We start from the raw sequence: 19594 nt of genomic DNA, 5'->3' as shown, positions 1-19594 counted from the left end.
AGTTCCGAACCGGCCGCCATGTTTCCTATGACGTCACGGGCGGACAAAGACTTACTTTCCTCGCGACAGGAATCGAGAAATAGAAGTATGATTCGTTAGGTTCGACTTTCAATGCGATAGAAAGGTCATTAAAAAATTTGTTCATTCAAAATACTAATTATATTTGTTTGTAATTCGAAACTGTTGCATTTTGTTGCCTTGATGTCATAGGTATCCAGAATTAGACGACTTTGCTTTTTTTGCCTGAAATCTGCGTTCATTGTACTCGGACTCAAAATCTATCAGTCTATTCTGCTAAGTCCATGTTGATTTGATTTTATGGACACCCCCCCCCCCCCAAATGATGCAAGAGTACGTATAAAAATGGCCAAATTTAAAAAAAAAACATGTTGCCCTAGCCCTCATTATGAAATGCAGGTCATTTCACATTTTCCTCCTTGTCTTAGCAATTGAAATTCGCAGTCTAAAACATCAATTTCCGTCTTTTAATATTGTTGCACCTTGAATATACATTTATTTGCCATTGTAAAAGATACTTTGTATGCTTTACATCGCCGTTGATATTTTTTGAAACGGGTGAAACAAGTGCACGTGCGGATTTGATCAAAATAACGAAATGAACATGGACTTGTACTACCAAATCTACTTTACAAGACTTAGTGATTGTTTTTCACCTGCGAAATGACCATCGCCATAGCATTTTTAATATCTCAGTCTGTATTCAGACCAACCCTATTCTCTGAAATTGTTGCAACGTATATGCCTAGTATTAGATTGTACCCTCTGTTGTATATACATTGCCATACATTGTCCCTGATGCAGTTGTTGCGCAATAAACCACTTGTCTATCTATCTGAAAGGCATCCATGGCTCACAGCTCTGCAAACGACATAATCCTTCCCAAACAAAGACAGTTTTCGGACACAAACTTACCTATGGACTCCTCGATGACACGATGTCCACTTTCCGACGGAGCGTCCTTCCTGGAGCCGGTCCCCATCAGATACATGGAGATTGCCAGAACCACCAGCAGGGGGAGTACTAGCCTCTTCCCTCTCTTCCTCATGTCTACAAACTGATAAAGAAGAGTCAATGAACAACAAGCACATAGAAGCTCGACGGTTGGGATACATTCAAGCCCGCCAAAGACGACCATCCGGTAGACCGGGCAAAAGCGGTCGATTTGGTCAGGTGGTCGGTTAGAAGAGTATCGACTCACAACATGATGCATAGTTTAAATGGTTTCCATTGTGTTTGATGACAAATAGCAAGCACGTGCACCTACCGCCATCTTTATTTTAAACATTACATCGTAATGGTAATCAAAATCCGACGCAAACTGGCCGAATTAGGCCCCAAATCGCGCTAGTTATCATTGAAAATCGATGACACCTCAGGATTTGAAACTGACTCGGTCGTTATGGGCAGGGAATTGGTGCCAATTTTCGGCGGTCGCGTCGGCCAGGCGGTCGTTGTGAAGAGGTCACTTAATGCTTACGTCAATGGGGAAAATTTTCGGGACCGAGAAAAAGCGGCCGTAATGGCCAGGTGGTCGCTTGCTCAGGTTTGGCTGTATATCGATATCTGATGCGTACATAGGGCTTTTAAATCGTGTTTTACTCCCAGGAAATTATGTAATTCTTGGCAGTAAAAAAATTCACCATTCGCAAATGAATTGGGGGGATGGTATAGGAGTGAGTTTTTTGTGTGTAAATATGGGTAAATGTAGACATTCAACTCAAAGCCTTGCATAGTCTTTAAAAGTAGAAACTTCTTTTAAGGTAAATAAATGTATAAAGGTTTGCAACTCCAGTTTAGGGAAATTATAGATATGCTCCAGCTATGAAAAGTATAACTATATCAACAAGAGTTCAGAGACCTCATATCTCCATGACTCCTGATTATGCAAATGATTTCCACATTTACATAATCCATGCTTTGTTATGTACACATTTAGATAACGTACACTGGTAACACTCACAATGTTGATTGTGCAATCATTTACCATCTAGAAGAAGTATAGCACTTTTACATTAATCATGCAAATAAGGGAGTTATTTGCATATTTGATATCTGTTATTGTTCCACCAGCCACAAACTACATATATGATAGACATTTGAGACCTACACTGGCAAACCCTACAAATATAGATTTCCCTCATTAATTATGCAAATAAAGTGCCAGTTTGCATGATTTGCACTTGATTATGTATATCTCTGTCTATGCTATAGTGCTAACTATATATCAAATATTATCTAAATTTGTCGTTCCCTTGTCCAGTTATACTCCTAAGAAGATTTTGAGAAAACGCTCCTGCCCTGCAGTTCCAGAGCAACCTGCTAGGGAACCCAAACATGCACCACCTATTCCTTACGTCACAAGCTATTTGCTACCAAAAAATCAAGACCATAGCACATCTAGGTCAAAAGATACAAAAACGGAATTTCTGCTGCAGTACCAAGGTCACATTAGAGGGGACCAAATTGATCTTTCCGACACGTACCCACGTACCAAATATCATTGCAATCCATCTAGCGGTTCTCGAGTTATGCTGACCACAAATATCCGGAAACACAAACACAGACAGACACACAGAGAGACACACCCAAAACTATGTCTCCATTTTTCATGGAGATAATAAGATACATAAAAAGTGTGGCAATGAAAATTATTGCCATGGCGACGGTTTTATTGTTTATAAGTACTAGAGATTGTTGTTATTAATGGGTTTTAATAGTTGTATTCCATTCGCCTGGCGATTAATGTTCAGAGAGCATTGCTGTCAAAAGGTGTTCTCTTGTGAGTTGAGGGTGAAATAATAATGTAAATGCTTCTCATCGATTTTACAAATCAGACCCTCATTTACATAAATCGTATCAGTTGATCATCTTCTCTAGCTTACCACAATGACATTAAAGCATTTTCTCATTAATTATGCAAATTAGGTCTTTATTTTGCATGATATATATCTATCAAATATCAATATTCTCTTACTCAGTTACAAATGTCACATGTTGCGATGGTCCTATAATTGAATGGAGCATGTTTAGACAATTTCCCAATTAATTATGCAAATTAGCTTGCAATATGCACTATTTATAAGTAAATAAATGGAGCATCACATAACCTATCCACATACCAAAAATCATAACAATCCGTCAACCCCTTCTTGAGTTATTCCCTTTCAAAGTCTGATACTAAACCTGTCCTACAGTTCCAAAACAAGCCGCTAGGGAGCTCAATTTATACCACTTATATCATTAGTACTCACGACTTGAAGAGCTGTCTACCACATAAAATTCATCGCCGCAACATGTCCAAAACTCGTGATATCAAACCAGGAAGTTCTGCTGTACCGCTAGGGGACCCAAAATCTAATCGTTTCCAGGTCTCAACAAGACCTACCCACACACCAAATATCAATACAATCCATCCAGGCGTTCTCGAGTTATGGTGGTCTTTTACACACACATGCACATACAAACGCTACCCAAAATATAACGTTCTTGGCGAAGGTAACTATCACATCGCTATCTCACAACCCCACGCACGTTATACATCATTTAAGCTCAAACAATGCTTGTTTCACACATCGGTTTGCATTTTTGAAACAAAGATATCAAGGATGAAGAAGGCCACCAAACGTTTCAAACTCCTGGGCACAGGCCACGAACTAACCCAGAATTTATTAATTAATCAATTAATTACCTTTGCCAGAATGGCTAAGGTTATGTTTTGGGCTTGTGAGTCTGTGTGTGTGTCTGTGTGTGTGTCTGTGTGTGTGTTAACAGCATAACTCAAGAAGTCTTGGATGAATCCCGATAATATTTGGTAGGTGGGTAGGGGTCGGGAAAACGAAGGTCAAGTTCGATAACGGGCCCCCTAGCGGCTTGCTAAGGTACTGCAGCAGAACCTCAATTTTTGATATCTCCTGTTCTGGACATGCTGTGATCATGATTTTTGAGTGGTAGATAGCCCTCGAGGCAGAGAGTAAGTGCTGTGAGTTTGGGCCCCCTAGCGGCTTTTTTGGAACTGCAGGCGCCGGTTTCCTTTCAAACTTTGGACGAGAATAACTCTACAACGTGTTGACGGATCGTCATGATTTTTGGTATGTAGATAGAATGAGTGATGACTTACATAATGGTATACTAATTATTACTAATTATACTAATTATACTGGGAAGGAGAGAAATGTCGATAGTTATCAATTATGCAAAATATGGCCTCATTTGCATGATTAATGAGAAAATATGAAGATATTGACGGATCATCATGTTTTTTTGTATGTAGGTAGCGTAATGCCCAATGCGTAGGTAGCGTAATATATATGCCCAAACTGCGGACGCGACTGTCATGCGAGGATTGGGTTACAGTCCCACAGTCGACGCTGTCAACCGCCCTAATTTCAAGGAGAGAGTGCTACCATCATCTGGAAAGATGGAAGGATGCCTACTACTACTACTACTACTAGGTAGCGTAAGTGAAGACAAACATAATGACATACCAATTATGCAAATCAACAGTTAATTTGCATAATTAATGAGGATATTTTATAAATTCACTACGTTCCATGATAGGACTTTAAAACTTGTCACATATGTAGCTGAGAAATAGAGAAATGTCAATACATATTTATCATGCAAATGATGATCTCATTTGCATAATTAATGAGAAAATGTGAACGTGTTGACGGATCGTCATGTTTTTTGGCATGTAGATAGCCTAAGTGAAGACTTATATAATGTGATACTTATTATGCAAATTAACAGCTAATTTGCATAATTGATGAGGAAAAGTTTATAAATCCACTGCATTCCATTATAGTACTTTCATCAAAGTTGTCACATATGTAACTGAGAAAGAGGGAAGAGAGTAAGAGGTGCATTTAAAGACTTTGAAAGAGAATAAGTCAAGAATGGATCAAAGGATCATCATGATTTTTGGTATGCTGATAGCTTAAGTTATGCTTGATACAATTTGATATCAATTAATTGTAACTTGGGATCTAATTTGCATAATCAATGCCGAAATTTTATAAACCAACTCCAAGCATATAATTATGAAGAAAATGAAATGAGTAACGCATTTGTCTACAGACATCATTCTACATAACAAACCTGGTTTATTTGGCAAAAGTATGCGTTCGTGGAACTCTAGTTAATTTATTTATTTATTCATTCATTTATTTATTTATCTATGTTTTGACAGCATCATCTTATACTGCCGGGTTCCCGTTTTCAGATTCGGGATTTATTTATTTAATGGAGACATTGTCTCCACCGACCCTGATGGAATTGGGTATATGTTTTGACGGCATCATCTTATACTGCTATTTATTTAATGGAGACATTGTCTCCACCGACCCTGATGGAATTGGGTATATGTTTTGACAGCATCATCTTATACTGCCGGGTTACAGCATCATCTTATACTGCCGGGTTCCCGTTTTCAGATTCGGGAACCCCCTACTGGAATACGTCAGAAATCTGCCATCCTTTATCATCCCGTACTCCCTGAGCTGGTATCGAATGTAATTATCATCCAGCTCCAGCGAGGCACCCATAACCGTAACCAGGGTGACTCCATTCCCATACAGCTCGACATCGATGGTTCTGTCGGCTGCGAGGGCTGGAGCCACCCTGTTCAGTGCGCTGGTGGTCTAAAACACCACTTCGGCCCATCCCCTTCCCTTATTTTGGACGCCAGCGCAGTCCCTCATAATATACACCTTATGTTTACGCAAAAGTTCAACGATGTCATCGAACTCCGCGCCCTGGTTCTCCAGGAAGGTGATACCAACAGTCCTCCTTTTCGTGTACGCGGAGGGGGTGACCTGCGGAATCATTCGTAGCTCTGTAGCACGCTTTACAGAGAGAAAAAGGGTTTTAAGGTATCCAGTTTCTCTCTTTGGAGTCCCGGAAACGCTCCCGGGATCCCCTAAAAGACCCTCGATATGTGGCCTCCTCTAAAAATAGCGGTGTGATCCAGTTACACTGTCTGCGAGGGGACGGTTCAAAAACCTCCCTTTTTGGGGTGATGGTCGCTAAGTACCTTAGAAAACAAGGTACGCACCCCAAAATCACAGCACTAGTAGCAAAAAATTAGCACAACAAACCACTTAAATTTCACCCGGGTATGATGAACCAAACCCGAGTTATGAGGGGGGTTTGGAGATTTCTTTGTCTGTCTGGATCAGACGTAAACAGAACGTTTGGACCGTACCACTTTCAGTCCCGTCGCTTACGACGGGGGGTAAGGGTACTAAATCTGCCCCAAACAACAGAAAAACAAGGCTGATCGAAACGAAATCAAGCAGGAATTGTGAGGCAAACCTGCTTGACTTACCTACAAAGTCTGGGGATTCTCCTCTCACGGGGAGAGGAGGAATCGAGCCGCAAAGATTGCCCGTAAGTCCCTACCCTCGTTTGGCGGAGTGCAGGGGACGGCAGAACCGTATGCTTGCCGAGGAGGGTACGATGTTTCAAAAAACACTCGTAACTCCTCCAAAACACAACGTTGATGCACAAAAACACACCGAAATGATCCTGGGGCACCCAGCTAACCGATTCTGGAAACTTCAGACCTAAACTCGCCCTGTAAACAGCCTAAAAAGGCTGAAAACGGGGACTCGATCGAGAGCACTCGCACAGACACGTCCGGGGGACGCCGCGCACATAAAGCTTACCCGTGGAGGTAGTGGTTCAGTCCGGCATGATGCAAATACGCATGCGCGGACTTTGGCATACCTGACATTCCTATACAGTTCTTAGAATTTTTCTCGAACGGTCCCACACTATACTATTAGGCTCGCCCATCAGGCGTCGCCAAAAACATAGGTGCCCCATTGACTTTCACTTACACAAAAACGTTCCTGATACAACCTATATCACATAGCCTGCATGTTAATTCTTCATTCAGGATTGATAGGTTTACAATGAACCATCACAGAAAATCAAAATACGTAATCTAATATGATGTGGACACTACGATAGGTGTGTCGAACATGTGAAATGATACATAAGTGGGTAAAGCATTTCTTGAATAGAAACCAAGAGCTTCCAAATCTGCATTCCTACCAATATTGAAGCTATTTGTCAGTTTTGCAAACTAATAAAAACAATGTTTGTTTTGTCTACGTTCCAAAACGTGGGCAATCTTTTGAGATCCGTAAGTGGTAAGTACTGCCTCCGTACGAACTTGTAGGGAATCCGTTGGATTTTGGAGCACGCAGACACGCCGTAAATCTTTACGTGAAGGCAAAACTTTGTGTGCTATCTTGCTACAGATTCGCCCTCCGCACGTGCCAGTTCGGGCAACGCGCCTGCCCTGTACAGCCTGAACGATTTCGTTACGTGGCGGACGTGCCCCACGCCCACCCCCTTCCAAAGTACGGACAAATTGCACGTAATGTGGGTTGTGCCCTTAGCTTAACAAAGTCGATGGCTGCGTACACAGGATAATTGACGTCACATTATAGATTTCTTTATATATGTTCAATTCATATAGAGGTTCGCTGCACGGGAGTAAAACATATGTCACGCAACTTATATCATTTATTGGTCTTCGGCACCATCTTCAAGTACTTAGTACGTACGTTCGCCAAACCGACAATCGAGGCTTCATAACACCAATCATGTAAGTAACGTTACACACTATGTATATCCTCTACCGGGCTCTACAGATTAGTAGAAATGGGTTGAAAAGACAAGTTAACCAACGGAATAAGTCGTAAACTGTGCTACTCTGGCCAACCACCTATTCTGGCAATTTGTCGGTACGACTTCGTTGATAGAGTTCCTGTTACCCCCCAGAAAAAGATCTTTAGGGGAGGGGGGTCATGTTAGGTCCTAACTGTAGGCAAATATTGGGGGGGGGGATCAGAGGTGGTTCGATTTTCTGCGTCTTTGCACCCAGACATCCCTGCATTTGCAGAGGTTAGGCCTGCATAGGAACAAATGTTGTGTTTCCTGTTTCCCTACGTATACCCTACGTATACCCATTCTAGAAAAACCTGCGAACCCAATGGGGGGGGGGGGATCAGTGGAGTCACATAGCTTCCAGTTTGAATTTTAATTCAACCTGCTTCCTATTGAAGTAAAAACACTGCTTGTCCTATTTAATGGATAAATATGTCTATTATGCGCAACATCCAAGTTTGACATTGAAAGACCCTTCCATGTAGTGTCTTAACGCATTTCATTTTACTGTGTTCAGCTGTATTGTAATATGTCATACTACAGTTCTGACCAGCCTAAAAAAAAGAAAATTCCTTTCTACCGAACCTAATTAATAAACAAAAACACAACATTTTTCTTGGCCTTAGGCCACGTTGATTTGATTATATGGATGACATCCGCGCTCGCACCAATTGTGCAAAGCAGCTGTAAAATGAGCACAAATATTCCGTAGATTGAAAAAAAAAGTTTCAGAAAACAGATAACTAATGCCATAGAATGCCAAAATGAATCTAAAGTCAAAGAATAAGATGTGAAAGGACAGAAAGAAAAAAAAAATCTATTGTTGGTTGGGGGAGGTACCAGAACAGAAAATTCAGGTCCAGAGGATCATTTCCCGGTCCGGACATGAACCTGGACCTGATTGTTTGTGGAAACTTGAGAACTGGCAATACTCAAAACAATGGTGATTGATCTATTTTCCTACAAAGGAATCTGTTTGGTGGATTATTGGACTCCCTCTGCATTTTAAAATCCCATCTCCATGCAATAAAGGCTAACTGTCTCTGTACCTTTTACTGTAGAAACTTGGTGCAATTGACTATAAACTCTACTTGACTTCGCTCTTGTTGTCTTCTTGGCCCCCCGGTTAGACCCAAAATGGCTGCCGACATAGTGTGTACATTTTGTAATTGGCGAAACCTGTTCCTCTGTGTTTTTTTCAGGTCTGTTTTTTTTTTCGGATTGGTCCAAGAGGAAAAAAATGTCTTGCACCCGTATCATGTACTGGTCCCTACACCTAACTGTTGGTATACCATACTATGTGTGTTTAGTCCTATGTTCAACCTTCCTGGCCACTTTGATTTCATACAGAAGGCAACTTTTTTTTGGCGAAATTTTTTTTTCATTCGCTCGCTCGCATCAGTTTTGGAGTTCGGAGGATGTCATCCATATAATCAAATCAACATGGCCTTAGATATATAGTACATGACCGTGATTTCATTAAAGGGAGACATCTGGTATTCTTGACGTATAGAGTTATTGAACGATACCTTTGTTTCTTTTTTTTGCTGTAGCTAGGTTGCATTGTTCACGTTTATGGACATTGAATAATCATGGATGAGTTTTATTGCATGACGACAATTGTACACGGTATAGTGTCTGGCAGCAAGTATTATACAGAGTACAAAATGAAGGTATAAAGTAAAATTTAACATTCTGATAACAGAACAATAAGGGCTGGCATTAGCTTTGATATCCTGTCTCAATCGAGTGGGGCTAATCATAAGTGTCGGTATTTTTTCTAATAACAAAGCTGTAATCTTTTTTATATTTGCCTATTTTTGCGTTATGCGAGTTGTTACCTCCATGAAATGTCATGGAGGTTATATTTTACCATGCGTTTGTGTGTGTGTGTGTGTGTGCGCGCGCGCGCGCGTGTGTGTGTGTAAACAAAATAACTCAAGAACGACTGGGTGGATTGCTTTCATACTTTGTGTGTTGATAGTGTGTGATAAAAGCTGGAAATGATTAGACTTGGGTCCCCCTAGCAGCTTCCCTTGGTACTACAGCGCATACATTTGAATAGTTAATGAGAATATTCTATGATAGCAGTTTTTTCAATGTATCTCTAGTTCCAGACATGCTATGGTCTTGACATTTAGGTGATAGATAGCTTTTAGTGCCATGACTAAGTGGGGCAACTTTCAGCCCTCTAACATTTAATTGTGGAACTGCAGGGGCGTTTTTGTCAAGACACTCCAAAGAGGATAACTGCAGAAAGGAACTGCGGATTGCCTGCATTTTAGGCATGTAGGTAGTTTTGGCAAAGATTTTCATAATGATATACATGTTATGCAAATGAGGACTTAATTTGCATTATTAATGAGGAAATTGTATAACTCCATTGTTTTTAATAACTGGACTTCAATAAATGTAACACATGCTAATTATGATAGGTGGAATGTAAGCAGATACCAAATACGGTAATGAGAATTTATTTGCATAATTTATGGAAAATCGCAAAACCCCTTTATGATTAATAATGGGAATTTTATAATTGTGACATGTGTACGTTATTCAATGATGAACAACACCATGCATAAATTATGTTAATGTGTTAGTCAATTGCATGAAATTTACGAAAGCTCTAAATTTTCATGGAGGTATGAAGTCGCCGAACTTTAGTTGAAATATATATTCAACCGAGCGAAAAAGAGAATTTTCAAGGACCCCCTTGACCTCTACACTGTGTGACTGTCTGTCCTCTGAATAAAAAACAAGCTTAAAATCACTTGAAATAAATTCAAGAGCCACAATATCAGATATACTATGTACTGTCATTAGATGAAAAACTCGAGTATGCAGGGCAGAAGACTTCTTGGTGCCGTCTTCATACTTCTCGTCTTGTTGATGATGACATCGATTTTCGACGTCAAGGTTTGTTAAGTTACAGTACAATGTTGCCATCATTATTGATAATATCAGTATCAACTATGAAGTTTTACCTGTGTTTATGAAATCTTATTTCACGGTGTTACAAAAAGCTACACGTGTTCAAGAAATGTTAAATGTTCTCAAAAAGTGTTATATGTGTTTAAGAAATGTTACACGTGTTCTCAAGAAATGTTGTATGTGTTCAGGAAAATGTTACGTGCACTCAGAAAAATTGATATAAAGTAGCATGGAAACTGTACATGGAAACTACCAGCGTAGGATGATATTCCTCTTTCGAACCAAAACAGCTATATACCTATATCTTCATTTTGTTCTTAGTACAATAGTCTTACCAAGATGCACATGGGTGCTCCAAGACCACGACCTGAGCAACGGTTTGCTCACCACACTGCACTACAAGACTTCCCGTTCCAAACTTTAGCAACAATCAGCAATGTAATCTACGGGAACCACACGCAGCGGAATGTGACAGGGCACTGTGACACCAAGGTAACGTCCCTGATTCTTCCGAAAATAGTTAAATCGGGTTGGTAGAATATAGGATATAGGAGAATTCTTTTTACACAGCCAGCAGCCACCTACATCGACTACATATAGCGGTGAGAAGGAGAATTCCAGTTGAATGAATGGTTTATTAGCACCAAAACAAGTGCGCATATACATGTATATATCATTGCAACCATACAAGGCTGAATTGGTGTATGATACACAATAAGTTTGATAAAATCTTCATTAAGACTCTCTTAGCAATGACACAATGAAAGGAAGTGTGCTATTTTTGAATCTGAAAGACCTGCATCTAAACTGTGTGTAGTTATATTTTGTTCGTAGTTCTTTGCCATGAACACTTTTCCGTTTCGAGGGTAACCAGCCAGAGACTTCGACACAGACAATGCAAATTTGAAACAAAGACTGCGACGTCTCAGGAACAGGGAAGTAAAGCTAGGGGCACAACGGTTGCGCAATGTGTAAGTACGTGATCTGCACGGCACGCCTGGCTGCGAGCAGTTGCGTTCATCGTTCGTTGCGCAAGTGGTAGGTGAGTTGCACGTGCTTACAACGTACGGTCTCTGTGCGGTTGCCACGTTTGTATTGCGTCGGCATTCACAGGTGAACAAGTAAGGCGCGGAGTAAGAATGGAACACGCAATCACCACGTGCGCAGCACGAACGTGCTACGCGCGCCGTCCGTACAACAATTGACTGTGAGAAAACTCACGGAGCCAGTGCGTTGTATCCTCATTGGCTGTACAGGGCAAGCGCGTCGCCCGTACTGGCACGTTCGGGGGGCAAATCCGCAGCCCGATCGCAGAGAAAGTTCTACATGCACTTAAAGTTCTACGGCGTGTCTGCGTGCTCCTAATCCGTCGAATTCCATACGAGTTCGTACGGAGACGGTACTTACCACTTACGGATACCAAAAGATTGCCCACGTTTTGGCACGTAGACAGCACGTATTTGCACGTACGGCGGGTTGTGCCCCTAGCTTAAGTGACAGCTAATCTAGGGCTTAGTCGTAGCCAACATAGTGTCTATCTAGAATTATTCTGCACGCCCTCTTTTGTGCACATTTAATACATGTACACTTTGACTGGAGAGCAGTGAGGCCTGAATACCACTCAGGGCAAGCATACTCTAACAACGGCCTTACAAATCCACTGAAAACTAGAGTTAGAAGCTATTCTGACGAATTTGTCTGAGAGAAATCGAAACGTAAGCAATGTAAGTACCTGCCGATTGTGTTAAAAGAATTCGCCTATGTCCCTGATTCTTAAAACGACGATGCCTGGAAAAACATTGAGGCTGAGCATTGATTTGAAATTCGGAGAATATTGACAAAAGGCTTCGAAGTTGTGTCTCAAATTTTGAATTATGCTTATTATTTCTGGGTGAGACAAGACTTTATTGATCACCACTCGTAAAACCCCAATCCGTCCAATAAAACTGTTGAACCATTATAATTAGTCTGTATCGTTTTGTTCACAGGATATGACTGATGTTCATGTGTCATCAGCTGCTCTGTCTGTTCCAAGGTACGCCTATCTGCCAGTTCGCGCATGCGTAGCACGACGTATCGTTGGTTATATGTCAAAGGTGTAAACCATGGTTGATACCAGGTCTATATAGCTAGACGTGTTTTGTCTCAGCGGCTTTCAACTTTGATCTTTTTCCTACATTGCGTCACACAGCATATCCGCAGTTGAAAACGTGAACTTAGTAATATACTGTAATTGATATAATTTCGCGGTAGTGGGAAAAAGAATTTTTCGCGGTGGTTTGAAGTTCGCGGTAGCACCACGCACTGTAGTCTCTTAATGCCATGGAAATTTTCGCGGTGGTTTTAAGTTCGCGGTGAAACCGCAAAATAAAACCACCGCGAACATTTCTGCATTTACTGTAAACTTATTAGACAGATTACGTGAAGTCAACATTTTATAGTCACGTTTTTATTTCTTCTTAAATCATGTCATTTTAGCTTGGAACAATGAATGAATGAATGAAGGCAAGAGGAAATCTTTTACAATTTATCGCCCTCGTCTGATGATCGTCATTAATATTTCAAAAGGATGCATACACGCGCTACTTACCACAAAATCATATACGGAAGAAAAGTTGCTTTCTTTCCTGTGAAGCGGCCACCGCGAAAACTGCGAACGTTAAACCACCGCGAAAGTTTCTGCAATCACAAAAAGCTCATTGCACACTGCAGGGCCCTGGAACTGTAGACTACGTCTGAAGGACTGAACCTGTGTCTGTATCTTATTGCTATCCATGTTGTTTTCTTGTCATACAGCAATGGTACATGTCGGCCTCGTGTTAACGTCGCCTTCATGAAAGTACACAAATGTGGATCTTCTTTAATATCCCACATGTTTCTTCGATTTGGATATGAGCATAACTTGACAGTTGCTCTACCACGTCAGGTTGGACGTGAAGTCATAGGCGGTTTTGGAACAATCAAGTAAGTAATAACGTTACTTATATCTCGTATTTCCAATGTATGAACATGCTGTACGTGTATGTGTACATCAAATCCAAATCAACGATGAGAAAAGGATCATTTGGTGACTTGTTTTTTGTCTACTAGTACTGTTGGTATTTTTATTACACGTCCCCTTATGTACATTCTAACCAGATATTCCTTACAAATAGGGGTGGGTACCGGTACGAAGCCGTTTTTTTTTTCTTGTTGAACCCGTCCAAGAGGACAGGGCCTGAAAAATCAGTAGACCGGATGTTGTAACGATTTGAAAATAAACAGATTAAACCGGCAGGCGTTCACGTGTTTTGGGGGCTTACAGAAAAGAACAAGAACGAAGTAAAGGGGAGTTGATAGTCATTTTACCAAGCTTCTACGGTCAAACTCTGTATTAAATAGAGGCAATTTAGTGTTATTTACAAAAAGATTTTGGAATGCCAATGGACGTAAAATAACCCACCAAACAGAATTCTTTGTAGCGAAATGGACCGCTGTTTTGAGTATCGCCCATTTATAAGTTTTCAAAACAATGAGGTCCAGGTTCAGGTCTGGACCTGGTCCTCTGGATCTGAATCGTACCTGTACCTGAATTTTCTGTACCGGTATTCACCCCTATTTACAAAGCTACCAAACCCATAATGTTGTTTCGATGTTAACAGTGATGGCGACTATTTGCATCCCCCTGGCGGGAAACGTTGGAACATCTTCGGTCACCACGCCATTTACAACAGGACGTGCTTTCGACAACTTATGGCTCCAAACACAAGGTACGCAAACGTTTGTTACCTTCACCAAGAAGGTTATGTCTTCTGTTCCGCTTGTCTGTCTTTAAGTGGGTCTGACGCCAGCATACCTCGAAAAGTGAATGTATCCTCATGATACTTGGTAGGTGGGTAGGAATTTGTAAAACAAATGGTCCTCCTAGCAACTTCTTACGGTACTGTAGTGTATTTGCAATCGTCTACAAGAATAGTCTTGGCTTGAAGATTTTTCATGCATATCTTTTGTGATTGTATGTAGACAAGAAGTAAAGTTGCATGCAGGAGATCGTTAGATTTGAATCTGGAAAGAGGAAATGGCCATGATATCATTCTGACATTGTAATGTTTCTAATGCCAAGTCTCCTTTAAAACTTGTCCCAAATTTAGGTATGTTGCAATTCTAAGGGAACCACTGCAGCGGATTCAGTCTGCTTTCAGCTATTTCCACCTTGAAAAAGGCTTTCCTGGACTTCAGAACGAAACTCCCAAAGGAATTGCTCCTGTCATCACCTACCTTGACAGGCCGAGATACTGGGACCCACTGTTTAAGCTTAAGTCTGTAAGTACTAAGACTTGGAACAACATGGTATTGCTGAGAGAGCACGTTTGCTTTAGGAACTGCATGTCGCGCGATCTGGGACTTGCAGAGGGAGATTACAGTAACCACACTGCCGTTGAGGAGTTTGTGCGAGGCATCGAAAACGATTTTAAAACGATGCTGATCTTGGAGTATCTTCCAGCATCCTTGATTCTACTGAAGCGACGCATGTGCTGGACTTTCTACGACATTCTTTACATAACGGGGCCTCACTCAAGAAATCAGAAATACAGACTCAAGGCTCCCATAACGGACGAGATGAAACGCACGTTTTACGAACACAACTACGCCGACTTGGTGTTATACACTCGTTTTAACGAATCGCTTCACAGACAGATCAGTCAGGAGAGCGCTGACTTTCAAGAAGAAGTGAATCATTTCAAGCACGTCAACAGCAATGTCTCTAAGTACTGCCATTCGAAGACAAGACAAGAGAAAGGCGACTTTTTGTTGGGAAAAGCAGATGGAACGACGCTTTCTCTTTTGGCAAAGTACTTTGCGTACGATTACTTGCCAATAGAAAATACTGGGATAAGTTACTTAGACCAAGGTATCAGCATACAGGGGACAGAGATTTAGAAAAGGGGGAGGTTGTTGTTCACCCAAAGAAGTCGCCTCAAAAACCACGAAAACGGCGTAATGCTGGTTCACCTTTATCCATGGGGTAACCAATAACCGTTGTTTTTAAAATTAAGATGTGTTAAGGTATCGATATCAAGTCGTCGGCGGAGAATCTTAAAACAGCCGTCCTTCGACTCTATATCCCTGAATACCCTGTTTTCAAAGATAACGGATATAGGAAAACTACAGTATAAAGAGTTAAAGCGAAAAAGGCGCTAGAGTAAAATGTGTGTAATACTGGTATAATTTACCGTACTTTGGCACCTTGGCCTCCTGAATTGGATTGTGTTACAATTGAATCTTTAATGGAATGTAATGCATGTAAAACGTGAACTAGAAAGACAACGAAACAAACAAAACGTAGAAATATTAGTTGTTATCAAGGAAATTCGAATTGAGTGATTTTTCAAACCGAGGAGGTGCTTTTTGGTCATCAACGTACCGCAATAGTAGGACATTCACACTATAGACTGATCAAACTTCACCCTTCTTTTTCTCGCCACTTACATTCTAAGTTAGAAAAAAACGAATGCCGGAAAAGTAATTACTCCAATGATTTGTAATTTGGAGGATATTGATAAAAGGCTTCATACTATGAAGTTGTGCCTCAAAATCTGAGTTGTGCTTGTTATTTCTGGGTCAGGCTGAGAACTTATTGATCACCCCTCGTAATCATAGTCTGTGCTATTGAATTACTCTGCCTTGAATGTGATAAACCGTTATTTTCCTCCTTTGAAATTATGGACATTTGTTAAGTATGTCGTAGTACCTTAACAAAAGAAAATAGCCACAGTAGGTATATACCCCACACTCTGACACACTACATGGATCTAACAGAGGTGAGAAAAATGATCTCTTAAGTCAGCAAAGTGACAACCAAAGAAATCGGGAGAAGTTAAAGGTACAATTGGTCATTGAGGTGAGGTTAAGTATGAGCAACATATGTCAAAATATATGTCAAAAAGAAGATGATCTTCCAAGGACAAAAAAAGATACTTAATCCTTTAAAACAAGCTACAGTAAGGTAATAAAAAGCTACAGTAAGGTTGTTGTGGTATAAACGTAGAGGGCAAAATGCACTGTTTCTTCCCCAAGTACAAGCGGGAAAGATTCCAGGCTATGCATAATGTGACAAATAAGATTGGGAATGTAACAGGCAATGATTAAATATGAACAAGCAGATCTATTAAGCAGAAATTTAAAGAAAAAAAGCTACTCATGACTGCACGTTCTCAATTCTTCTCAATTTCTCAATTCTCAATTTTTGTTAAAAAGATAATTCAACGTCTATTATTTGTTCCAGCTACTGTATGATAAAACCCTCTAGTAGATGTGTGTGTGTCTATATGTGTTTATGACATATTCTCAATTGATTTAAAGCTTTCCAACAAAATGGGAATTGTTTATCACGAGACCTCACAGTACATAGGAGAATTTTTGCGGTCAAAAAACAATCCCAAAACGTGGCTAAGCTTGTACCCCCCCCCCCCCTCTTGTCCGGGTTCATCACTGGGGTTACAAGCTTCACATTTGTTCACACATTTGTTCACATTTGGAATTGTTTTCTCACCGCAAAAGCGCCACCTACATCGGCTATAGCGGTGAAAAGCAGAACTCCGGTTAGAAGCTCTGACGAAGGTGTCTGAGAGACATCGAAACGTAAGCAATGTAAGTACCTGATGATTATGTATAAAGAATTCTCCCATGTGCTACATTCTACCAACCTGATGAAACTATTTTCGGAGACTTACAGTGTAATTTACAAAGCCAACCAAGCGAGACCCCGTGAAGCTGTTTTGCTGCACCGGTTGCACCAGTTTCTTGATGATTAATCATCCTGTCTTATAAAACTGGTGACACAAAGCAACATGCTATTCTTCTTCAACAACACCCCCTTATCTGTCAATCAAAATCATCCCGCTCTATTTATTTTCAGGACTGTTGTCAACGACTATTAATTGACTATCCAATCGGTGACCTCTGACTTCTAAAGACGTTTAGCCACAAAAAAGAAGCTGCTGTCACAAAAAAATTGTAAATGATTAAGACAACAATGGTATTCCTAGATCAAAAAAGGATGAGTAGTTTGACACATTTACGAAAAAGTGCTAATAAACAAACCGACTAATGATACGCATTTGGGAGGTCGATCAGGGCAACTTTCCAAATAATGGAAAGGTAGGAGCAAAATAGCACTGGTAAGTTGTTAACATAATCGGGTGTCGGTCTAGTACTATACTCAAATTTGGCAAAATAAAAGGTTTGAAAAGTATGCAGGCCGTTCAACTTTAGCTGCTACAACTGCGTTTAAAGTTTTGGTGTTGCAAAAAAAATTAAGCATATCCATGACCTTGAATGAAAGCTTGCTTTCATGATACTTGATAACGTGAAATGAAAAAAAAAACACACACAGAATACTCTAGTAATGCCCAGTCTACACACAAAATGACAACATATTGTTGCTACTGAAGACAAATTGGCTTGACCTATTTCTACGTGCCCTCTTCACTTTGAAAAATTATGGCATATCCAATCTCAACGTGTGACGGACATTGGGTATCTTTTTTCTGCATTTTTCTTCATCTAAAGAACTTTAATCTTCTTCGATCAATGAGGCCTGCATTCCTCTTCTTGAAAGCCGACAGGCACGGACCCGCTTCGATGCACATTGTACAGCATAAATTAGACTGACTCGAGAAAGAAAATAGCACTACTCAATTAATCTCGAAAGAAACTCTTATATCTGAAAAAAGTCCCTATAGCATCCAAACATCTTGATTTGTACTTCTGTTTCCCAAGGGAAAGGGCAAGTAAAGTTGATCGATGACTTCTAAAAATGTCTTCATTCATAGTTAGGGTATAAAAGATCAGTTTCTTCCAGATCACTTCAGTGTCACTGACGAAGGATAGTTGATACTATCCGAAGCGTATGACAGTTTCCAAAACCATATCCAGTTGCTTGAGTAACTACTTTTTGGCGTGTTGTGGCCACATGCCCTGACCAAGTGCCCCCCTTATCCTAAACAGCAGGTCAACTGGCAAGAATAAAACCACAATGACCTGGAATGCTATTGAGTAGCATGTGTTTTTATGCGCGCGCGGATGCCATCCAAAGAATTAAGATACTATGGCCTAGGATATAAAGAAGCTGCCAGTAGCCAGGCCCCATACAAAGTCACTGATGCAGAAAGGGGGATCAAAAGAACAAAAACAAGATGCCCCTGAAAAAAATTATCGCCAAAGGCTATCATACATCATGTATGGTCTCACTACACAATTTGACTCAAATTTGTTACACAAATGTCCATTTTGTTTCAGTAGAAGCACCAAAGCACCAAGGACACTTATGGCACCTCAAAAGGTATTCTGAAACTCATAAAAACAACGCCTTATTTAAGGAATACAAAAGAGTAATGCAAGTAAGAAAATATCACCTTTCCGTCACAACAGAAGTTTGAACAACTGATTCATGGTATCACAATGCAGCTAGCGAAACAGGGAAAACTCGGGAACAGAGAGTGACTTAGAATATAATTCTGAAGCTGATTATTACACATTATTATATATGACTCTACAAAAGGTATTGAGAAATTATTCTTATTTATGTCAATAGAGACCTTTTCTACAATGCATCAGAAATCAGCACATTTCCATACAAATGATGTGGTGTAAGTCTCACAGTTTTTAGTAAAACTTTTTGTTTAATGAAAACAATTTGGTCACCTTTGCCAAGTAGTATAGGACTATATGTGTGTCTTTTGTGTTCGTGGACATAATAATCATGATTAAACATACACTTTACCTTAAGTGTAATTTTAAAGAGAATCTAATGCGCTATGTATGTTCACCGTCCGCTGTTTTCCTTAATTGAGCACACATACCAGGGACTGTTAAGACAATTCAATTTCTCTCGGTCAGAAGATGCACGTCGCTCCTAACATTTTCCCCTCAGCTTTGTGATTTAAAGGGGCATTCCACCCCAAAAGGGGGTGGTGTTTTCCAA

At 40.4% G+C, this 19594-nt stretch overlaps 2 protein-coding genes and 1 long non-coding RNA gene across 3 annotated transcripts in view; 2 read left to right on the top strand and 1 right to left on the bottom strand.

Annotated features, from left to right (window-relative positions):
* The window catches only part of LOC118406019, a 41952-nt gene extending 40661 nt beyond the window's left edge, over nucleotides 1–1291 (bottom strand). Inside the window, exons 1-2 of the mRNA XM_035805874.1 lie at nucleotides 1286–1291; nucleotides 934–1075 (exon numbers count right to left, since the gene is read on the bottom strand). Of these exons, the coding sequence (XP_035661767.1) occupies nucleotides 934–1075; nucleotides 1286–1291 (148 nt within the window). The remainder of the gene's footprint in view (nucleotides 1–933; nucleotides 1076–1285) is intronic.
* A 6283-nt stretch (nucleotides 1292–7574) lies between these two features.
* LOC118405323 lies at nucleotides 7575–11175 on the top strand. The gene is made up of 3 exons (XR_004829882.1): nucleotides 7575–7636; nucleotides 10522–10614; nucleotides 10951–11175. It is a non-coding gene; the product is annotated as an uncharacterized LOC118405323 (long non-coding RNA).
* Nucleotides 11176–11247: 72 nt separating this feature from the next.
* Nucleotides 11248–15678, top strand: LOC118405304 (galactosylceramide sulfotransferase-like). The gene is made up of 3 exons (XM_035804741.1): nucleotides 11248–13593; nucleotides 14271–14378; nucleotides 14760–15678. Exons 1-3 carry the CDS (start codon nucleotides 13463–13465, stop codon nucleotides 15547–15549), a joined length of 1029 nt encoding a protein of 342 aa, XP_035660634.1. The 5' UTR covers nucleotides 11248–13462; the 3' UTR covers nucleotides 15550–15678.
* The last annotated feature ends 3916 nt before the right edge of the window (nucleotides 15679–19594 follow it).

This window comes from Branchiostoma floridae, chromosome 18, assembly GCF_000003815.2.
Source record: "Branchiostoma floridae strain S238N-H82 chromosome 18, Bfl_VNyyK, whole genome shotgun sequence".
NCBI lineage: Eukaryota > Metazoa > Chordata > Leptocardii > Amphioxiformes > Branchiostomatidae > Branchiostoma > Branchiostoma floridae.
Note: the sequence above shows the minus strand (reverse complement) of the source record. Positions and strands in the feature narration are given on the sequence as shown.